Genomic DNA, 17,630 nt, shown 5'->3' on the forward strand with positions numbered 1-17,630 from the left:
TCTCTCAAACACGACAGAGAAGTACTCTGGCACTCATTTTAACGTAATGTATATCCACGCGCAGAACGTCGCTAACTGTGGTATTTTGTCTCAGAAAATTTCTCCTGGGAAACTTTGAGTATTATAAAACAGAGTTCACTGAGAATGATGCCAGTGCATTATCAGATACCAGTCCTTCAGCATTATTTGGCCTCCGCAGTGGTTGAACATCACAGGACATTCTGAGGTAAGTCGGAACCTTCGTTGCAATATAGAAATTAGTAAACAAGACATTCATTGATTTGTATGAAAGCTTGCCTTCGTACTTCGAACAGCATTATATTAAAATAACAATAGTCGTAACATTTAAAGTGTATATAAAAAGTAGCTGTAATATTCTGTTACAGAGAAGTTACCTCTGGTTGCAGAGAAGACGTGGTCTAAAATGAAACAGAAGTTGAAATTCTTAATAATCTTTTCACCCGAATCGCAACGTCTAGAAAACACATAACCGGACACATACAATATTCCACACTGCGCCGATCTTAGGACACTTGAAGTCAGACAGTTGGTGGGAATCTTCTCAAATTTATGGCAATTATCTCTGATAAAACTCTGTCAGCTGGACCCCGCTAAAATAGTTATGTCCCTCCATGTCCATCACAAGAAAAACGCAATGTGCATTTTGGAATCCTGAAGTATTCCCTTGTTGCTACAGATCCATAAGCCTTTGCTAAATCTAACTACAAAACATTCAGCATATCCTTCTTTTCACATTCAATGGTTTTCCCCTCAGCCAGATATTTTGGCATTACATAATTTCTGGACTGGGCTGTCAATATAGTCTTTGTTTTTCTCTCTTTCTCTCTCTCATAAATTTATTTGTGAAAGTGTGTTGTTCATAGGCTCTCTTTTCTTTTATACATTCATTTTTATTTTTGCAATCAAGGTGTGTGTCCTATGAATCTTTTTATCTTAATTTTAGTTATAGCAAGGTATAGCAACTGACATACTTGCTGTGTGATTGGCCCTGGGCCAATTCTTCAACGCTAAACACGAAGTTTGCATTGTCAGAGTTAAGGTGCTTGCTGTAAGGCAAGGAGGAACAAAAGCGGCTCGTGGGCCCGTGTGGCAGAAGTGCAACGTTGCATCGAAGCCATGATTCGGTCTTTAGTGGACAAAATGGGCGCATGGTACTTGAGGTCAAGCAGATGTTTGAGGAACGAGATTTTTTATGTATGTTCGTATTTCAATAAATACCTCCTGTCAGAATTTAAAAGTCGACCAATGGACACTCAGTAAACGATTAACATCTGGTTTACGTTTGCTTGACATCGAATTATCGTAACGTTGGTTATCTCCCCTGTGAGAGTGTCTTTAATCTTTTCGTCCATCCAAGACACCGTTCTTTCATTTTTATTGTCATCACCTTGTTTCTGACATTGTCTGGACTGTCCTGATAGTACTTTTGTTTAGAAACATCCCCCGTTTTGCAGAGAGTGCATATCAATATTTTTTTTTATATATTCGCCAACTATCGGAGAAAGCAAATATTTTGCTATTTTCCAAATAATTTGAAGCATGGCTGAGAAAGAAGTAATCATAATGTTCGACGACGCGTTCTCGTCGGAGAAAAAGAATACTGGCGTAGCTTTAACAACAGTAAAGGACATCGCCGCCACGCCAGCGAAAGTAAAAACCGAGCTTAATACACTTTCGTCTCTAAGCTTATTAGTCTGCTTAAGCTCGTGCTGTTCAGGGATAGAAGTAAGATGAACTACACGAGCTTAAGCAGACTACTATGGTCCCTTAAAGATTGAAACCAGAGCTTTACCACAGAGTAGGAGATAATTAGTATGGCTAAGCTGTATGGAAGAGGGGTAAATAAATGTTATGTATGGAAGAACTGTATCAAATCTTTACATCGAGACACAAATTACTTAATAGCAAGCTGGAACCGATCCTAAGATTCTTGCATAAACATAACAAGACTTTTAAGAAATTTAACACACGTTCTAGATAACTGAGTAGTAAAGATAAAAGCACAACTCCCCAAATACATAGTCTCTTTTTCAGTCAATCAAGTATATATTCCTTTACCTTTCAACGACTCAGCATAGTTAACACCACAGCTACGAAAATATCTGAATAACTTAGAAGATAACACGGAACTGAACCACCCGACAATAATATACAAGAACTATACTTAAAAGCAAGCTTATTAAGTACAAAGTACCCAACTACTACAATATACCAAGAAACCCGCGAAAATAGTAACATAAACTTTGGTCCAATTAAATAGAACCTTGACTTCGGCCAGCAACAGGTGTGAAACCGAGGTCAACCACACAAGTTTACAAACAGATCAGATTTTAGATTCAAACCAATTTCACCCCACTTCTTGAACCAGTAAACAACTAATTGAATTCAGGTGGCTTAGAGCCAAGCTGGTTCAAAGACCCTGGACAGAAAACTATGCCCGGTTGTATATGCAACTGCATGTACTCTTTGCCGTGAAGGTCGTCGTAACCATAAAAAGGACATTCCGTATGACATCTTTATATATAAAAGAGAGGTTGTGTGGCTGTCTGCTACGATTTAGATTCCTAACTACTCCCACATTTTGCGGTGCAGTTTAACCAAAACCGGGTATCTTATAGTCGTGATTCATATCGAGCCCTTCTGGGTATTAGCGCGCGTCTACGATGAGTCTACGATTTAAAAAAAAAATTATCATCATTTTTTTCCATTTTAATGCATTTTTTCGCTATTATATAAGGGAAGTAACTCTCTAAAAATGTCTACGATGAGTCAACGATTTAAAAAAAATTTACCATCATTTTTTTTCCATTTTTAATGCATTTTTTTGCTATGTTTTGGCTATAACTCTCTAAAAATGCTTATATAGTTATTTCCCTTACAAACCCGAGCAACGCCGGGCGATACTGCTAGTTGTAAAATAAAATGCTTCAGAATTGCCAAGTTAACAGTTTGACCAGGAGGAACTAATTCTGTGTGGACAACTCCTTTCGCATTAATGAAACAAATTAGCATCGTCTTAACATTGGACTTTACTTGACACGTTTTTTGTGGTGTGGTGACATCGAATGCTTCCATTGACTTAATTGCTGCTTCGTTTCCAAATCGTAGCCGTAGCACCATCTTTCGTCAGGAGTGATGACCTTCGAAAAAAAGGTCCGGATCAATTTCTAACTATTCTTTCAGTTCATGACACACATTCAGTCGTGACCGTTTTTGATCTTCCGTGAGCAAATGAAGAACAAATTTTGTTGCAACTCTTTTCGTTCGCAATTCCTCGTTCAGAATTCGTAAGCAGGATCTCCAGGACACAGCAGTCATATCAACACGTTCGTCAATTTTCAGTGACGGTCCTCCAAGATCAGTTCATGAGTTTTCATGATTTTTCATTCGTTCTGGAGGTCAATGGTCGTCCTGAACGAGGTTGGTCTTCAAGCGACAAGTGACCATTCCTAAAGCATGTGTAGGCATCTAGCTTGACCCTGCCTGAGATTTGAAACCAAATCCACCTGTTTGTTGCTTGTCAAAACTAGCGGGAAATCTTCTGCACACCAGTTGATTGATGAGGAAACACTCGACCCCCTACGACCTGTGCTGGTCAAGGAAAGGTCAGTCTTTTGTTTAAGGTTTGACCTATATTACTAACCATAGTTTATATAACAGAGAGAATTTCCTATCTCTTCCTCTGATGTGTCAGCTATGACCAACGAGCAACACGCTCTTTTGCGTTAGTCATGACCAAGAACAGCAGTTTCTTCGGCCGCAAGAAAGACGATGCCACCTTTATTCTTTCTTCCTTTCTAGTCAGCATCGTGCATGCCTTACTCTTTCACTCTCTGCTGACCGACAACCTTCTTCTACACTATCAACTACTAACTAGTGAGCCAACCTTGAAGAATTGCTACTGTCTCTTCAACTAACTGTCGGGTAAACGAATAAACATATGCAAATAATATTTCTTCCTTCTTGGTGTTGATTCTTCGATCTTCATTGGCTACTCCGACGGGAGCACCCTGAAGCGTTACATCTACACCCTACATTCTGTAGTGGGCTACATCATATCCACATGATATAGCACATCACATCCAGCCCGCTATACGTGGAAACCACTCGTAAACTTGTGTTTTGCTCAAAAGCGGCTTCCTTGAAGCGTGACAGCTGTTTCGGTTGTCGTTTCTCCCGGTAGAAAACGGAATTTCACGGAAGCACGCCGTTCCTTTGTTTTCAGCCATCGCAAAAATCGACGAACAGAGGAGAAGCACTGCAAAACAAAGACGCACCCACAGTATGACCTCAATAGATAACGCCGGTCGGAAGCCTGACCTACCACGGGTTTATCACACAGAGAACGTTTCTGTTTACTTTTGGGTACCCCATAATATACTAAACCTGCAAAGTAACTTATTCCTTAAATGCGGGTACATATGTGCACGCACCATTGTTCAGTTACCGAATAGTCAGCCTTCACTATATTTTTTTGAATGCCCTGATATGAAAAGGTGAACAAATTTGATATCAGGTATCTCAAATAATTAATCACGAAATTCATTAATACATATAACAAGACTACTTACAGCAGATTAAGTCAACGTATTACTCAAAGGCTTATATTATTAGATGTGTCATAATAAGCTCCTATTGTAATGACTTAAGTTCGACGTTTGCGATAAAAATGGTGATTTCGTTTAATATTTTGTTGCTTAATTTATATTTCCTTTTATTTATTCGATTTATATTTTACTAAATTGAATAGGAAAAATAGCACCAACAAATATATATATTCTGCAACGACCATATTACAAAATATATTTTGGAGTTCGGAGGATAAAGCTTACATACACGTGTATAATGATTTATAATCCTTGACGTATGCATTAATCTTAGCATCAACTTCACACACACACACACAAATACACACGCACACACACACACACACACACACACACACACACACACACACACACAGACACACACACACTCACACTCACTCACACACACACACACACACTCTCACACACACACAAACACAGACACACACACACACACACTCACACACACATTCACATACACACAAACACAGACACAGACACACAAACACACTGACACACACACACACACACACACTCACACACACATTCACATACACACAAACACAGACACAGACACACACACACTCTCTTACACACACACACACACACACACACACACGCGCGCGCGCGCATTCTCGGTTTTCGTTTGATCCAAATTGACACTCGTGTGTACACACGCACACACACAGACACTTAGAAATGCAGACACGTACACACGCACACACAAATACTCACTCATTCTTTTACCCCCACCCCCACATGTGGATTAAAAAAAAAAAAATTATCCAAACTGTTTTAATCGTAATTAACGTGGATGTTGCAACGAATATCAAAGTCCAAGATACTGTTGTTGTATTTTGTATTATTCAGACATCGTTTTCTCCTGGTAACAAAGGATTGTGCTTAAATAACAAACACAGTGATGTTTCGGTCGATGACGCATGGGAAATACATAACAAAAAAACATATATGTATATATATTTATGTATATATAATCAACCATAGAGTTAAACCAGTGCATCGGTTAATATTGGCATAATGACTCTCTACAGACACAACAAAATGATAAACTTACGAAGGTGAGTCTCCCTTTTATTTTACCTGTCGTCTACTATTTCGCTTCCTATTTCCTTAGTCTAATGAATGGATTGGCTCTTGGAGGTCCATGTGAGACTTTGCTGTTAAAATTCTTGTGCAATAAATTGGTTATATAGGCGTAGGCGAGGCTGTGAGGTAAGACGCTTGCTTCCCGACCACATGGTTCCGAGTTCAGTCTCACTGCGTGGTACCTTCGGCAAATGTTTAATATAGCCTCGGGCCGACCAGAGCCTGGTGAGTAGATTTGGTACAAGGAAACTGAAATAAGTCCGTAGTATCTATCTATCTGTGATACACGATCCCTATTGATCGTTTTTTTTCCTCTTCCCCCTTTTTTCCTTCTTTTTCTTCTTTTTTCTTTTCTTTTCTTTTGTTCCTTTTCCTTTTTTTCTTTTCCTTTTTTTGTTCTTTTTTTTCCTTTTACGATCCCTTTTGATCGAAAACCTACGCCACCTTTTTTTTCTTTTGTTTTTTGTTTTTTGTTTTTTTCATCCCCCAAAAGAAAAGCTCTACCTTGTAACTTGTCCCATCTGTGTGCAGCCCTGTGTGGCCAATAAAGAAACTTATCTATCTATCTATCTATCTATCTATCTATCTATCTATCTATCTATCTATCTATCTATCTATCTATCTATCTATCTATCTATGTGTGTGTGCATTTATGTATGTGTGTATGTGTGTGTATATATATATATATGTATATATATATATGTGTATATATATGTATGTATGTATGTATGTATGTATGTATGTATGTATGTATATATATATATATATATATTTTTTTTTATATAAATAAGGATAAGATCGTTATTTTAATTATCGATCTTATCAGGTGGCCAGTATGGGAATAAAAACCTTCAAAGGTAATAATTATTATTAAAATTATAATTTAGGGTATCTAAGAGATACCGCCACGCTGGAAATAGAGTCAAGTTTTGGCTGCTATTTCCAGCGTGAATGTATCTCTTAGATACCCTAAATTATAATTTTATATATATAAATATATGCATACATACATATATGCACATACCTACATCTATATGTATATATACATGCATATATGGGTACAGGACATTAAAAAACGTTGAACACAATGAGAAACGAAAACATAAAATCAAAAAGATAGAAAACTTTTTTGGGGCTTCATGCAGGCCTAGAGTAGATTAGAGTAGATTCGTAAGCCAAAGTCTACCCACGGACCCGAGGTGCGGGCGTGTCAGTGAAACTGTCGTACACGCCTTCCTACATGGTGAAGAACTGAGGGGATTGATAACCCATGCGGAACAACTGGTGTCAGATACGGAAAGAGTACGGTTATCGACTGAGTCTTCATCAAGATTGTACCGCCTCCCTCTTTGAACAAGGATAAGGAGGCGTAGAAGAGGAATCGAGACAGGCAACTTTATCTCCGGACACGGGTTGGTTAGTTTTTTTTTAACTACCACCTGCCAGGGAAGATGAGTCTGGAGAGGAGGTGCCTCTGCCTCAAAGAGCGTTGGAGAAAAGATGGACAAATGTAAGGAAGTTGAGAGTGAATGGGGCTACGCCGGTGTCGCCGGTCTGAACGGAAAAAAGGGAAAAGAAAAACGGAAGAAACATTAAACGAAAAATTATTATAAAGAGTAAAAAAGAGAAAAAAAAAACCCCCGGCGGTCGAACAGAAATCCGGAAAAATATATTATTATTTAATTTTTAATGCTAAGATTTCATTGTATTTTTCAAATTCATTCGAATTCATTATATCGAACTAAATAATGTATAACACCAGTCCCTAAATGTGTTTGTTTCGCCCTTGTTTTGTCCCCTCTATGTGAGCCATGTATTGGCAATAAAGAAATCAGTGTGAACCGAGTCTGGCTGACCGGCGGCTCAACGAAACGCAGTCTGTGAATGGAAAAGCAGAAAAAGGACAGCCATGGTAACTCACCAACGAAGCAGCGATTTTGTCCCACCACCCTCACTTTTCATTGACTCACTTTCTATTCTCTGTGACATTACCATATCTCTCTCTTTATACTACCATGAGATCGTGTACACACACATACACAGGCGGCCAAAATGAACTTTCATTACCTTGCATGCTTTACGAACTGTGTTATACTATTACACAAGCCGAGCCGTGTATATATATATATATTATATATATATAATATATATATATATATATATATATATATATATATATATATATATATATATATATATATATATATATATATATATATATATATATATATATATATATATAATATATATATATAAATACATATATATATAAATTAATCAAAATAAAAACATGATTTGGCATCATGTTTTAATTTTGATTAATTTACTCCACCACCTACACCACCAAACGGTATATACAGGTGCTTACAATTATCAAGTACTCACCCTGAATTTCTCTCTCTCTCTATATATATATATAAATATATGCATACATACATATATGCACATACCTACATCTATATGTATATATACATGCATATATGGGTACAGGACATTAAAAAACGTTGAACACAATGAGAAACGAAAACATAAAAACAAAAACATAGAAAACTTTATCAAAGTAACGGTAAATAAATACTTCTTTACAACATCGATCTCTGTTCTTCTTTCATCTTTCACATCTTACAATATGCCGTGGTAATAAATCTTTGCTGTTCACACACACACACGCTTTTTCTTTTCCAATTTTTATTATCTGCTTCAGCTCGTGAGCTGTGGCCGTGCTGAATACCACTATTGGTTTTGCTACGTTTTCCTTAATACTCTTTCTATGGTTGGCTTGGTGAATGAGGGAGTTCAGCATTACCACTTTCGATTGCCTTTCCTGATGTGAAGTTGGCTCATCTGGGACTTTTGACTAGGAAATCCATTTCTGGTTTGAAGACGTCTGTATCCACTCCATGTAGGTCTCTCAAGTCTTTTCAGGAGGATATTGAAAGACTGTGAGCACTTATATCATAAACTGTTGCAGTATCCGGTCCTATATTTCGACGGTATGGGTGGGATCTGGCAGAAACGTTAGTGCGCCGGGCGAAATGCTTAGCGGTATTTCGTCTGTCATTACGTTGTGAGTTCAAATTCCGCCGAGGTCGACTTTGCCTTTCATCCTTTCGGGGTCGATAAATTAAGTACCAGTTATGCACTGGGGTCGATGTAATCGACTTAATACCTATGTCTGTCCTTGTTTGTCCCCTCTATGTTTAGCCCCTTGTGGGTAATAAAGAAATAGGTATGGGTGGGATCTTTGGCACTACGTTCTGGAATTTTTGTAACTTCCAATGCCAAAGTAAGGTCCAGGACAAGACGTTCCATATCTTCCAAGTGTATATTACACCTCATCTTTCCACCCTCCGCACCTGGGAGTCACAACCTTTTCAGTTTTTACCAATAACAATTCTATTACACTGAGACAATCTTCTTTGAGTGTAGCTTCATTGAATTGCTTCAAGTTCAGCCACTCATTGTACTCTATGTGGTGTCCCTAGGACAAATATCCCCCAGAGGGCTCTCATGGGTTCTTGTTGTCATAGGTGCCCTGGGAATGATAGCAAAAGGGGCTGATTGCTACCTAACTCAGATACCAGGAAACGGTAGAAATTCAAAAGATAGTGCTCATGGGAACTGCCCATATCCAGCGTAGAATACTGTCTCTGTTTTAAAACAAACTCATAATTTTCTTATGGTTTCTTAAACATTCTCTAAAACAATATTATTTACATTATTTACATCAGACGGATATTTGTCCTCATCTTGTTTGATGTTAACACAACGTTTCGGATGATATACCCTCCAGCCTTCATCAGGGGTCTTGGGGAAATTTCGAACCTGGGTTCTCATTCTTAAAGTATTTTTCGAAGTTATTATTATTATTATTATTATTATTATTATTATTATTGAGTGAGAGAGCAGTGCATGCCATCAAAGTGACACTGGGGTAAAATATACGAAGCCCGGTATACCCATCATGACTACCCCGTCTGATGAGGGTACATTAGGCACATGCATCACAACCATATGTGCTCGACATGGTGATCTCATATCAAGTTAAACAGCGCATGACCTTGTAGGTGGGGCCCAGTTAGAATTTTCTTCTGGTCAAGTAGCCCATCCCGCTCAAAAGGTCCCTGAATGAGGATTGTTTAAGGATGTTGAACGAACTACGCATGTTTCCAAAGGTGAATTATCCAAACCTCCAAGAATTCCTTTCAACATACAGCTATGATGCTCCCCCGTTACTTCTGCTCGTGGTCAGAGATGCACATATCGTCAGCCACTAAGGGACACGCTCAACTGGTTAAGGTAAAACAACTGACAAGCAAATCTGTGGTATTGAGCAGAATATTTGCTGTAGCCCATCTTTTATACCAAGACAAAACAATGTACATGATAACACTTCCAATCAGTTAAGATCAGAAGCCACGAGAGCCACTGTCTGGTACTGCATCAGGGAATTTATTATTATATTATTATTATTATTATTATTATTATTGTTGTTGTTGTTGTTGTTGTTGTTCAAAGAAGCGCTGGCGTTTCTCGTACCGGCGGATCCTTTGTGCTTTGGCGAGGATATCTTGCTTCAGCTTTTCTTTTATCTCAGGTAAATAGTTGAACTTTTTGTTTTGTTCAAAGAAGCGCTGGCGTTTCTCGTACCGGCGGATCCTTTGTGCTTTGGCAAGGATATCTTGCTTCCGCTTTTCTTTTATCTCAGGTAAATAGTTGAACTTTTTGTTTTGTTCAAAGAAGCGTTGGCGTTTCTCGTACCGGCGGATCCTTTGTGCTTTGGCAAGGATATCTTGCTTCAGCTTTTCTTTTATCTCAGGTAAATAGTTGAACTTTTTGTTTTGTTCAAAGAAGCGCTGGCGTTCTCGTACCGGCGGATCCTTTGTGCTTTGGCAAGGATATCTTGCTTCAGCTTTTTTTTTATCTCAGGTAAATAGTTGAACTTTTTGTTTTGTTCAAAGAAGCGCTGGCGTTTCTCGTACCGGCGGATCCTTTGTGCTTTGGCAAGGATATCTTGCTTCCGCTTTTCTTTTATCTCAGGTAAATAGTTGAACTTTTTGTTTTGTTCAAAGAAGCGCTGGCGTTTCTCGTACCGGCGGATCTTTGTGCTTTGGCAAGGATATCTTGCTTCCGCTTTTCTTTTATCTCAGGTAAATAGTTGAACTTTTTGTTTTGTTCAAAGAAGCGCTGGCGCTTCTCGTACCGGCGGATCCTTTGTGCTTTGGCGAGGATATCTTGCTTCAGCTTTTCTTTTATCTCAGGTAAATAGTTGAACTTTTTGTTTTGTTCAAAGAAGCGCTGGCGTTTCTCGTACCGGCGGATCCTTTGTGCTTTGGCAAGGATATCTTGCTTCCGCTTTTCTTTTATCTCAGGTAAATTCAGCTTTTCTTTTTTCTCAGGTAAATATTATTATTATTATTATTAATATTTTCAGATTGATTTGCATGATAATAAATGCAACTCAATCTTCTGACCGGGTACCAACCAGAGACCTAAGGTACATTTATATTAGATGGAGAGAAACTTTTTGAGAATGTAGGCGTTTGATGTCAACAAAAGATTTTGAGTCTTATAGAGTGTTGGTTTCCCAAGGATCTGGTCAAAAAATTTGTGTCTTTTTTGATCATTCCTAGGGCACCTACAACAACAGGGATGGTTTTGGTTTTTGACTGCCACGTCCTAGATATCTCAATCTCAAGGTCCTTATATTTCGACAGTTTTTCAAATTCCTTTGTTGAAATGTTTCTATCAGTAGGCAGGTATGTTTTTTTTTCTTTTTCGCCTTTGATGACGATGTCTGGTCCGTTAGCATTTATTTGCCTGTCTGTATGTATCCCATAATCCCATAGGATGGTAATAGTCTCTCCCTCAGTGGATGGCCCTGGATGGTGTTCATACCAGTTCTTAGGGTGCAGAATATCATAGCGACGGCACATGTTTCAGTGCAAGTATTGGCAAACTCGATCATGCCTGGTTTTATATTCTGTAGGGGCAAGGACTGCGCAGCCACCATCAATGGGGTCAACACTCTCAAGTTTGTCATTGTAGAGTCTACACTTTGTGTTTACATCGTTGTGTGTGACATTTGCTTAATAGTTCCGGGTGAGGAGATTCTGATCTTGTGCCACTAGGATAAACCCTTCTGTTGCGGCTTTGAAACCAATACTCTGCAGCTACTGAAGGGTTCTTCTTATATCCCCATCAGCTTCCCCAGCTCGTTTAGAGTATTGCCCATGCGATGGATTTTCTTGCCACAGTCTTGATATTTCCTTCAAGCTTTCTTGTTTGGCTTTTGCTTTACACTTTTTTGTTGTCTTAGTAGGTGGTATGTTCTCATTGTCATCATCATAAACAAGCCCCCTTTACATGCACCCTTTGGGATTGAGTGCAGTTTCTTACACTGTTCGTGTTGCTTTACCAGCTGTATCTTCCAGTTGGTGTTACTTCGGATGTACACTTGGAGTCCTATCGTGGTCGTTTTATACGACATTTCAAGCTGGATTAGGCCCCTGCTGCCTTCCTTCCGTGGGAGATAGAGCCTGTCGACGACTGATTTTGGGTGATGCATCCTGTTTAGTGTCAGTAGTTTCCTGGCCTTTATGTCCATACGCTTGAAGATCAGTCGGATTCCAATTAATGACATTAAGGCTATACTGGATATCTGTATATATAGCTTATATCTGCAATTCTATTCTGAGAGTTCAGCTCAGTATTCAGGACCATTCTGACACGTCTATAATACTCTTTCCTTGTCTTTGATTGCTCCGTGTTGAATCCCTTTTCCTTTCTGTATCCCAACATACTTATAAAAGCCTTTTTGGTTCAGGTTCTTTATAGATGCATCATGATCAAATTGCATTGTGGTATTAAATTGCATTGTGGTATTAAATGTGGTATTAAGGCGGCGAGCTGGCAGAACTGTTAGCACGCCGGGCGAAATGCGTAGCCGTATTTCGTCTGCAGCTACGTTCTTAGTTCAAATTCCGCCGAGGTCGACTTTGCCTTTCATCCTTTCGGGGTCGATAAATTAAGTACCAGTTACGCACTGGAGTCGATGTAATCGACTTAATCCGTTTGTCTGTCCTTGTTTATCCTCTCTGTGTTTAGCCTCTTGTGGGTAGTAAAGAAATAGGTATTTCGTCTGCCGCTGCGTTCTGAGTTCAAATTCCGCCGAGGTCGACTTTGCCTTTCATCTTTTCGGGGTCGATAAATTAAGTACCAGTTACGCACTGGGGTCGATGTAATCGACTTAATCCGTTTGTCTGTCATTGTTTGTCCTCTCTGTGTTTAGCCCCTTGTGGGCAGTAAAGAAATAGGTATTAAATGCCAGTTTACTACGTTTGGACGAAGTTTTTGCACACTTGTTAAGGTCAAATTCCATACATATGTCATCACTGAAGTCTTTCACAGTTACAAGCAGCCTTCTCAGATCCTTGTCATCTTTTGCCTATAATTTCACATCATCAATGTAGAGCAAGTGTGATATGATCTTGTCAAACATTTTGTAACCGTAATTTGTTTTATTCAGCTCGTGGGACAATGGAATGAGGGCAAGACAGAAGAAGAAAGGTGTTATATCCTTATGGATAAACGAATATACTGCAACAGTGTAATGACAACATAATCGAAACAAACGGCAGTAAACACACGGAACAACAATCTCTCCAGAACCGACAATCCAACGCGCTAACTCGAACTGTAAATTTTGAACTTCAACTTTGAACTATGAACACACAAACTGTGGAATTAGCACGAACTACCTCACTTTCTCAGACCGCTATTATTTATATGTTGTGGTACAGTCCATTCTCGCCAGGGGCCGTCGTACTCTCGCACAACATCTACCCTTTTGAGATTTCGTGTTCCAAAGGAATAAAGAAATTTTTTATTTACATATATGTTTTTTTTTTGTTAGTATCTCATTTCGCTTGGGCATTAGCTCAAGGTGTTCGGCTTGCTGGTTCTACGGGACTCTGTTACTCTTGATCAAAATACCGTCCAAGTGCGGGATTACAAATTCACAACCAGGTCACATGGCATCCATAATTCGCTGGAATGGCACACGCAACGCTGAGCAACAGAAGGAAAAAGAAGAAATGAGATGGCGAGAAAGAAGAGGAAATTCAGCCAATGTACGCTGCTCGCATCGCAACACTTGTACATCCAAGCACTGCCACTACTACCACTAACATTAACACATTGAACACCCAACGGCAGCAACAACAACAACAACCCGATGCATTAAACAGACGAGGTTTTGCTTCAACAGCAAAACCAAACAATGGATTTATAAATGTTTCTGTAGAATCTCTCAAAGACAACAGAAACATTTTAAAAAGAAAAAGCGAAAGATGTGTTTCGCTAAACACACCGACAGATATTATAAAGAAAACAGGCAAACGTGCCATAGTGTACAAAACTATATCATTAAAAAATAAACGTATAGAAACGGTCGCAAAGCAAGCAGTTGAGAAATGCTTGGATGCACATGGAAAGACGTAAGTTATTTGGCGAGGAGTAAGAAATAAGGCACAATTGCAATTAGATTTGCTACAGAAGGCGTAGCAGAACAGCACTCAAAAGCCCGTCTGAGAAATAGTGAACCTGTCCTAGTTCCAACATACTTAGGACGGCGCTTCGCCAAGATAAAAATACCAGGAATACCATCAAAAATGAGAAGTTACTGGATTGTTGTAGTCGTTCTTCTTAACTTGGAAGATAAAATCAGAATCATCCAAGTCGAGGAACAAGGAAAAAACGAGTGGACTGGACTGGTCAGGAATTGCAAATAATGGTCCGAATAAACGAAAGGGTTTTGGGACAAATACCTGACCAACTCAGCCTTCCAGATGGCTCTATGCTGAACGTCACAGTTGAGGGCAGAAGGCCAAGATGTCATCAATGCGGACGGAATAATCGCCTGAAAGCCTTCTGCCCACAACTAAAACAAAATTGGGGCACTACCCGCTTGATACAAGCACCACCCACACTGTAACAACTGAAGCAACCCCAACAACACAAGCAACCCCAACACGAGAAGAAACCTCAAGAAAAGAAAGCAGTAAGGGCTCCAGCAAAAACACCACTACAAACAACCATTACGTGAGAGAACAACACCAACAACAGCAGAGGCGCTGACTACCACCACCACCACCACCACCACCACCACCACCACCACCACCACCACCACCGCCGCCACCACCACCACCACCACCACCACCTCCACCACCACCTCCACCACCACCACCACCACCACCACCACCTCCACCACCATAACCACCACCACCACCACCACCACCACCACCACAGCGCCTACAAAAAACAACACGGCTCTTGCCAGAGGAACAAAAAACATCAGCAAATTTCGACCACTGGAACTACCCCTTCCCGACCCTGACCACTTAGACATGACGTGCGGAGTGGCCAACGGAGTTGAGTGGACAAAACCCACACGCAAAAGATTAAGAAAAATGCACAACAGTACACTAACAAATAAACAAGCTGTACCCCCCAAAAGAAAGGCAATCAAAATCACCCGAAGACAACAACACACCGACACCCACGCTTCCAACACCACAGACACAACCAACAGTAAAAGGCACAACAGGATCAACACAAAAAGAAACACAACTAAGAAAAACACCACAAAACTCACCGCCATAAATACAGACAACACAAACTTACTATTATACATAAAAAAACATTCAGAGATCAAAATGACTTTGTTTCCCCCACGGGTAACACACCGCCACCACACATACTTCAAACATCGCAACATACAGCAACATAAAATCCAAATTGCCGTAGGGCGGTCGGAGGCTTCACACTGCTAACGGTAAGTAGTCCTCTCCTATTTCCTCCTTACCAGCCACTCAAATGGTCTTACTCAAAATAAGGTTGCATAAATGTACGTGGCCTGGGCTCCCCCTTGCAAACAAGGCCACCTACTCAACAACCTCAGGTCACGAGGAATAGATGTAACAGCCGTTTCTGAATCCAGACTAACCGAGACGCGAGCTTTCATGCCTATTTTCGATGATTACAGATCTACGCATCTCCGTGTCGGCGGGGAATGGGTGGTGGGGGCACAGTAGTATTGTTTCGGAAAGGTCTAGATCTCAAAATAAGGTCAGTCTTCCGGGACGCAGAAGGTAAGCTAGTGGTCCTGGACGTGAACGGTATTAACGGTGGGGCCTTCAAACCGGTGGCTGTTTAGGCACCGACAAGGTGCAGGACGCCGGAATACTTCAGGCATCTGGAGGTCTCCTGGGTACGTCCCTATCTTTAGTACTAGTGGGCGATTTCAACGTCACCTTAGTTGCACAATTGGATTGTATGGGGTTAGCCGAGAGGACGGTGAGCAGGTGTGGTTGCCGTTTGTCAGACTCGCTTTTCTGCAGCTCGTCTCTTTGACTGAACTGCAATCTTGGGTCAAGCGTAGACGGAGGCTGGGTATCTGGCACCTTGAGTGTCGCCAGGCACTCACGCTCCTCACTCAGTTGGGCAATGTGATTAGTGGAAGTTCTGCTATTACGCTGTACAGAGGGTTAGTGGTGAAAGGAAACGACGACGTCCTCGGGGAGACTCTAAGGGGTCGATGAATTTCAACTCGCCACTCTGTTCCGGAGGACTTTCGGGCCGGAGCCTATAGATAACTTCCAGAAATCCCTGGCTTGGCAATGCTACCGGGGGGGGGGTTAGTTTGCCTGTTCGAGATAAACTCTACAGGCACGGAAGTGCTGTCAGTCTGACCTACCCGAGATGTGCGCAGAGCAATGAAACCGTTCTGCGCGCACTCGTCCAGTGTTCGGGCATACCTTATATATGGGTTGATGTGGAACGCCCACTTATCACGTATAGGACGTTCCGCTTGTCGGCTGATTCCGCCAAGGGGAGGCAATTTTCATTTGTCTCGTGGCTGCAGCGAAAGACGTTGTGTGGTGACCTAGACTGAAAGGGCCAACACCTCATCAACTTTTTCAGATGCCATCTGGTAAGGAAAGTGAGGGTTGAGAGAGAAGTGCTGATTTGCAGCAAATTTGTTAAAAGGTGGGTGAATGTGGAGAAGATGGTCCGTATCATCGAGCCTACTTTGAGCATGTGCTTTTGAGTTTCCAAGACTGAGAGAGAAAGAGAGAGAGAGAGAGAGAGAGAGAGAGAGAGAAAGATGGAGAGAGGGTTCTTGCCCTAGTGGTCGGGGCGCTTTTGGATTTTTCGTTGGGTCTCCATGAGTAGACTTGCGTTGCTTGCTCTTTTAGGCATTTTCTTATATTCTTCATTGTTTTCGACTTTTTACACGACACTTTATGTAACCCCATTTAGTCCTTCATGTTTTGGAATATCCAATTTTATTTTTCTTGGCCCTTGTGGCTAATAAAGAAAGGATTATTTTTATTATTGTTGTTGTTGTTGTTATTATTATTATTGAGTGAGAGAGCAGTGCATGCCATCAAAGTGACACTGGGGTAAAATATACGAAGCCCAATATACCCATCATGACTACCCGTCTGATAAGGGTACACCAGGCACATGCATCACAACCATATGTGCGCGACATGGTGATCTCATATCAAGATAAACAGCACATGACCTTGCATTATTATTATTATTATTATTATTATTATTATTATTATTATTATTATTATTATTATATTATTATTATTATTATTATTATTGTTATTATTATTTAGGCGGTAAGCTAGCAGAATCGTTGGTACTCCGGACGAAATGCTTAGCGGGAATTCATCCCTCTTTACGTTCTGAGTTCAAAATAGTCCGAAGAGGACGAAATAAGTAGCCAGTCGAGCACCAGAGTCGATGCAATCGACTGGTTCTTTCAGTGCAAACTTTCAGTTCTTGCGCCAATAGTTGAAAGAATTATTCATAAGAACAGTCGATAGCAGAATTGGTACAGCA

The 17,630-nt window shown here is 40.3% G+C and overlaps 1 protein-coding gene across 4 annotated transcripts in view; it reads left to right on the forward strand.

The window, feature by feature from the left end:
* Window positions 1-17,630, forward strand: part of LOC115223036 — a 35,760-nt gene continuing 18,130 nt past the window's right edge. Inside the window, exons 1-2 of one of the 4 annotated variants that reach the window (XM_029793465.2) lie at window positions 1-226; window positions 5,478-5,686. In XM_029793465.2, the coding sequence (XP_029649325.1) occupies window positions 5,646-5,686 (41 nt within the window). In that variant the 5' untranslated portion in view covers window positions 1-226; window positions 5,478-5,645. Of the gene's footprint in view, window positions 227-5,175; window positions 5,687-13,242; window positions 13,602-17,630 lie in introns of those variants that run through there. The other 3 variants (XR_005003308.1, XM_036511883.1, XM_029793466.2) reach the window with 3 other exon arrangements.

The sequence above is a fragment of the Octopus sinensis genome, linkage group LG21, assembly GCF_006345805.1.
Source record: "Octopus sinensis linkage group LG21, ASM634580v1, whole genome shotgun sequence".
Lineage (NCBI taxonomy): Eukaryota > Metazoa > Mollusca > Cephalopoda > Octopoda > Octopodidae > Octopus > Octopus sinensis.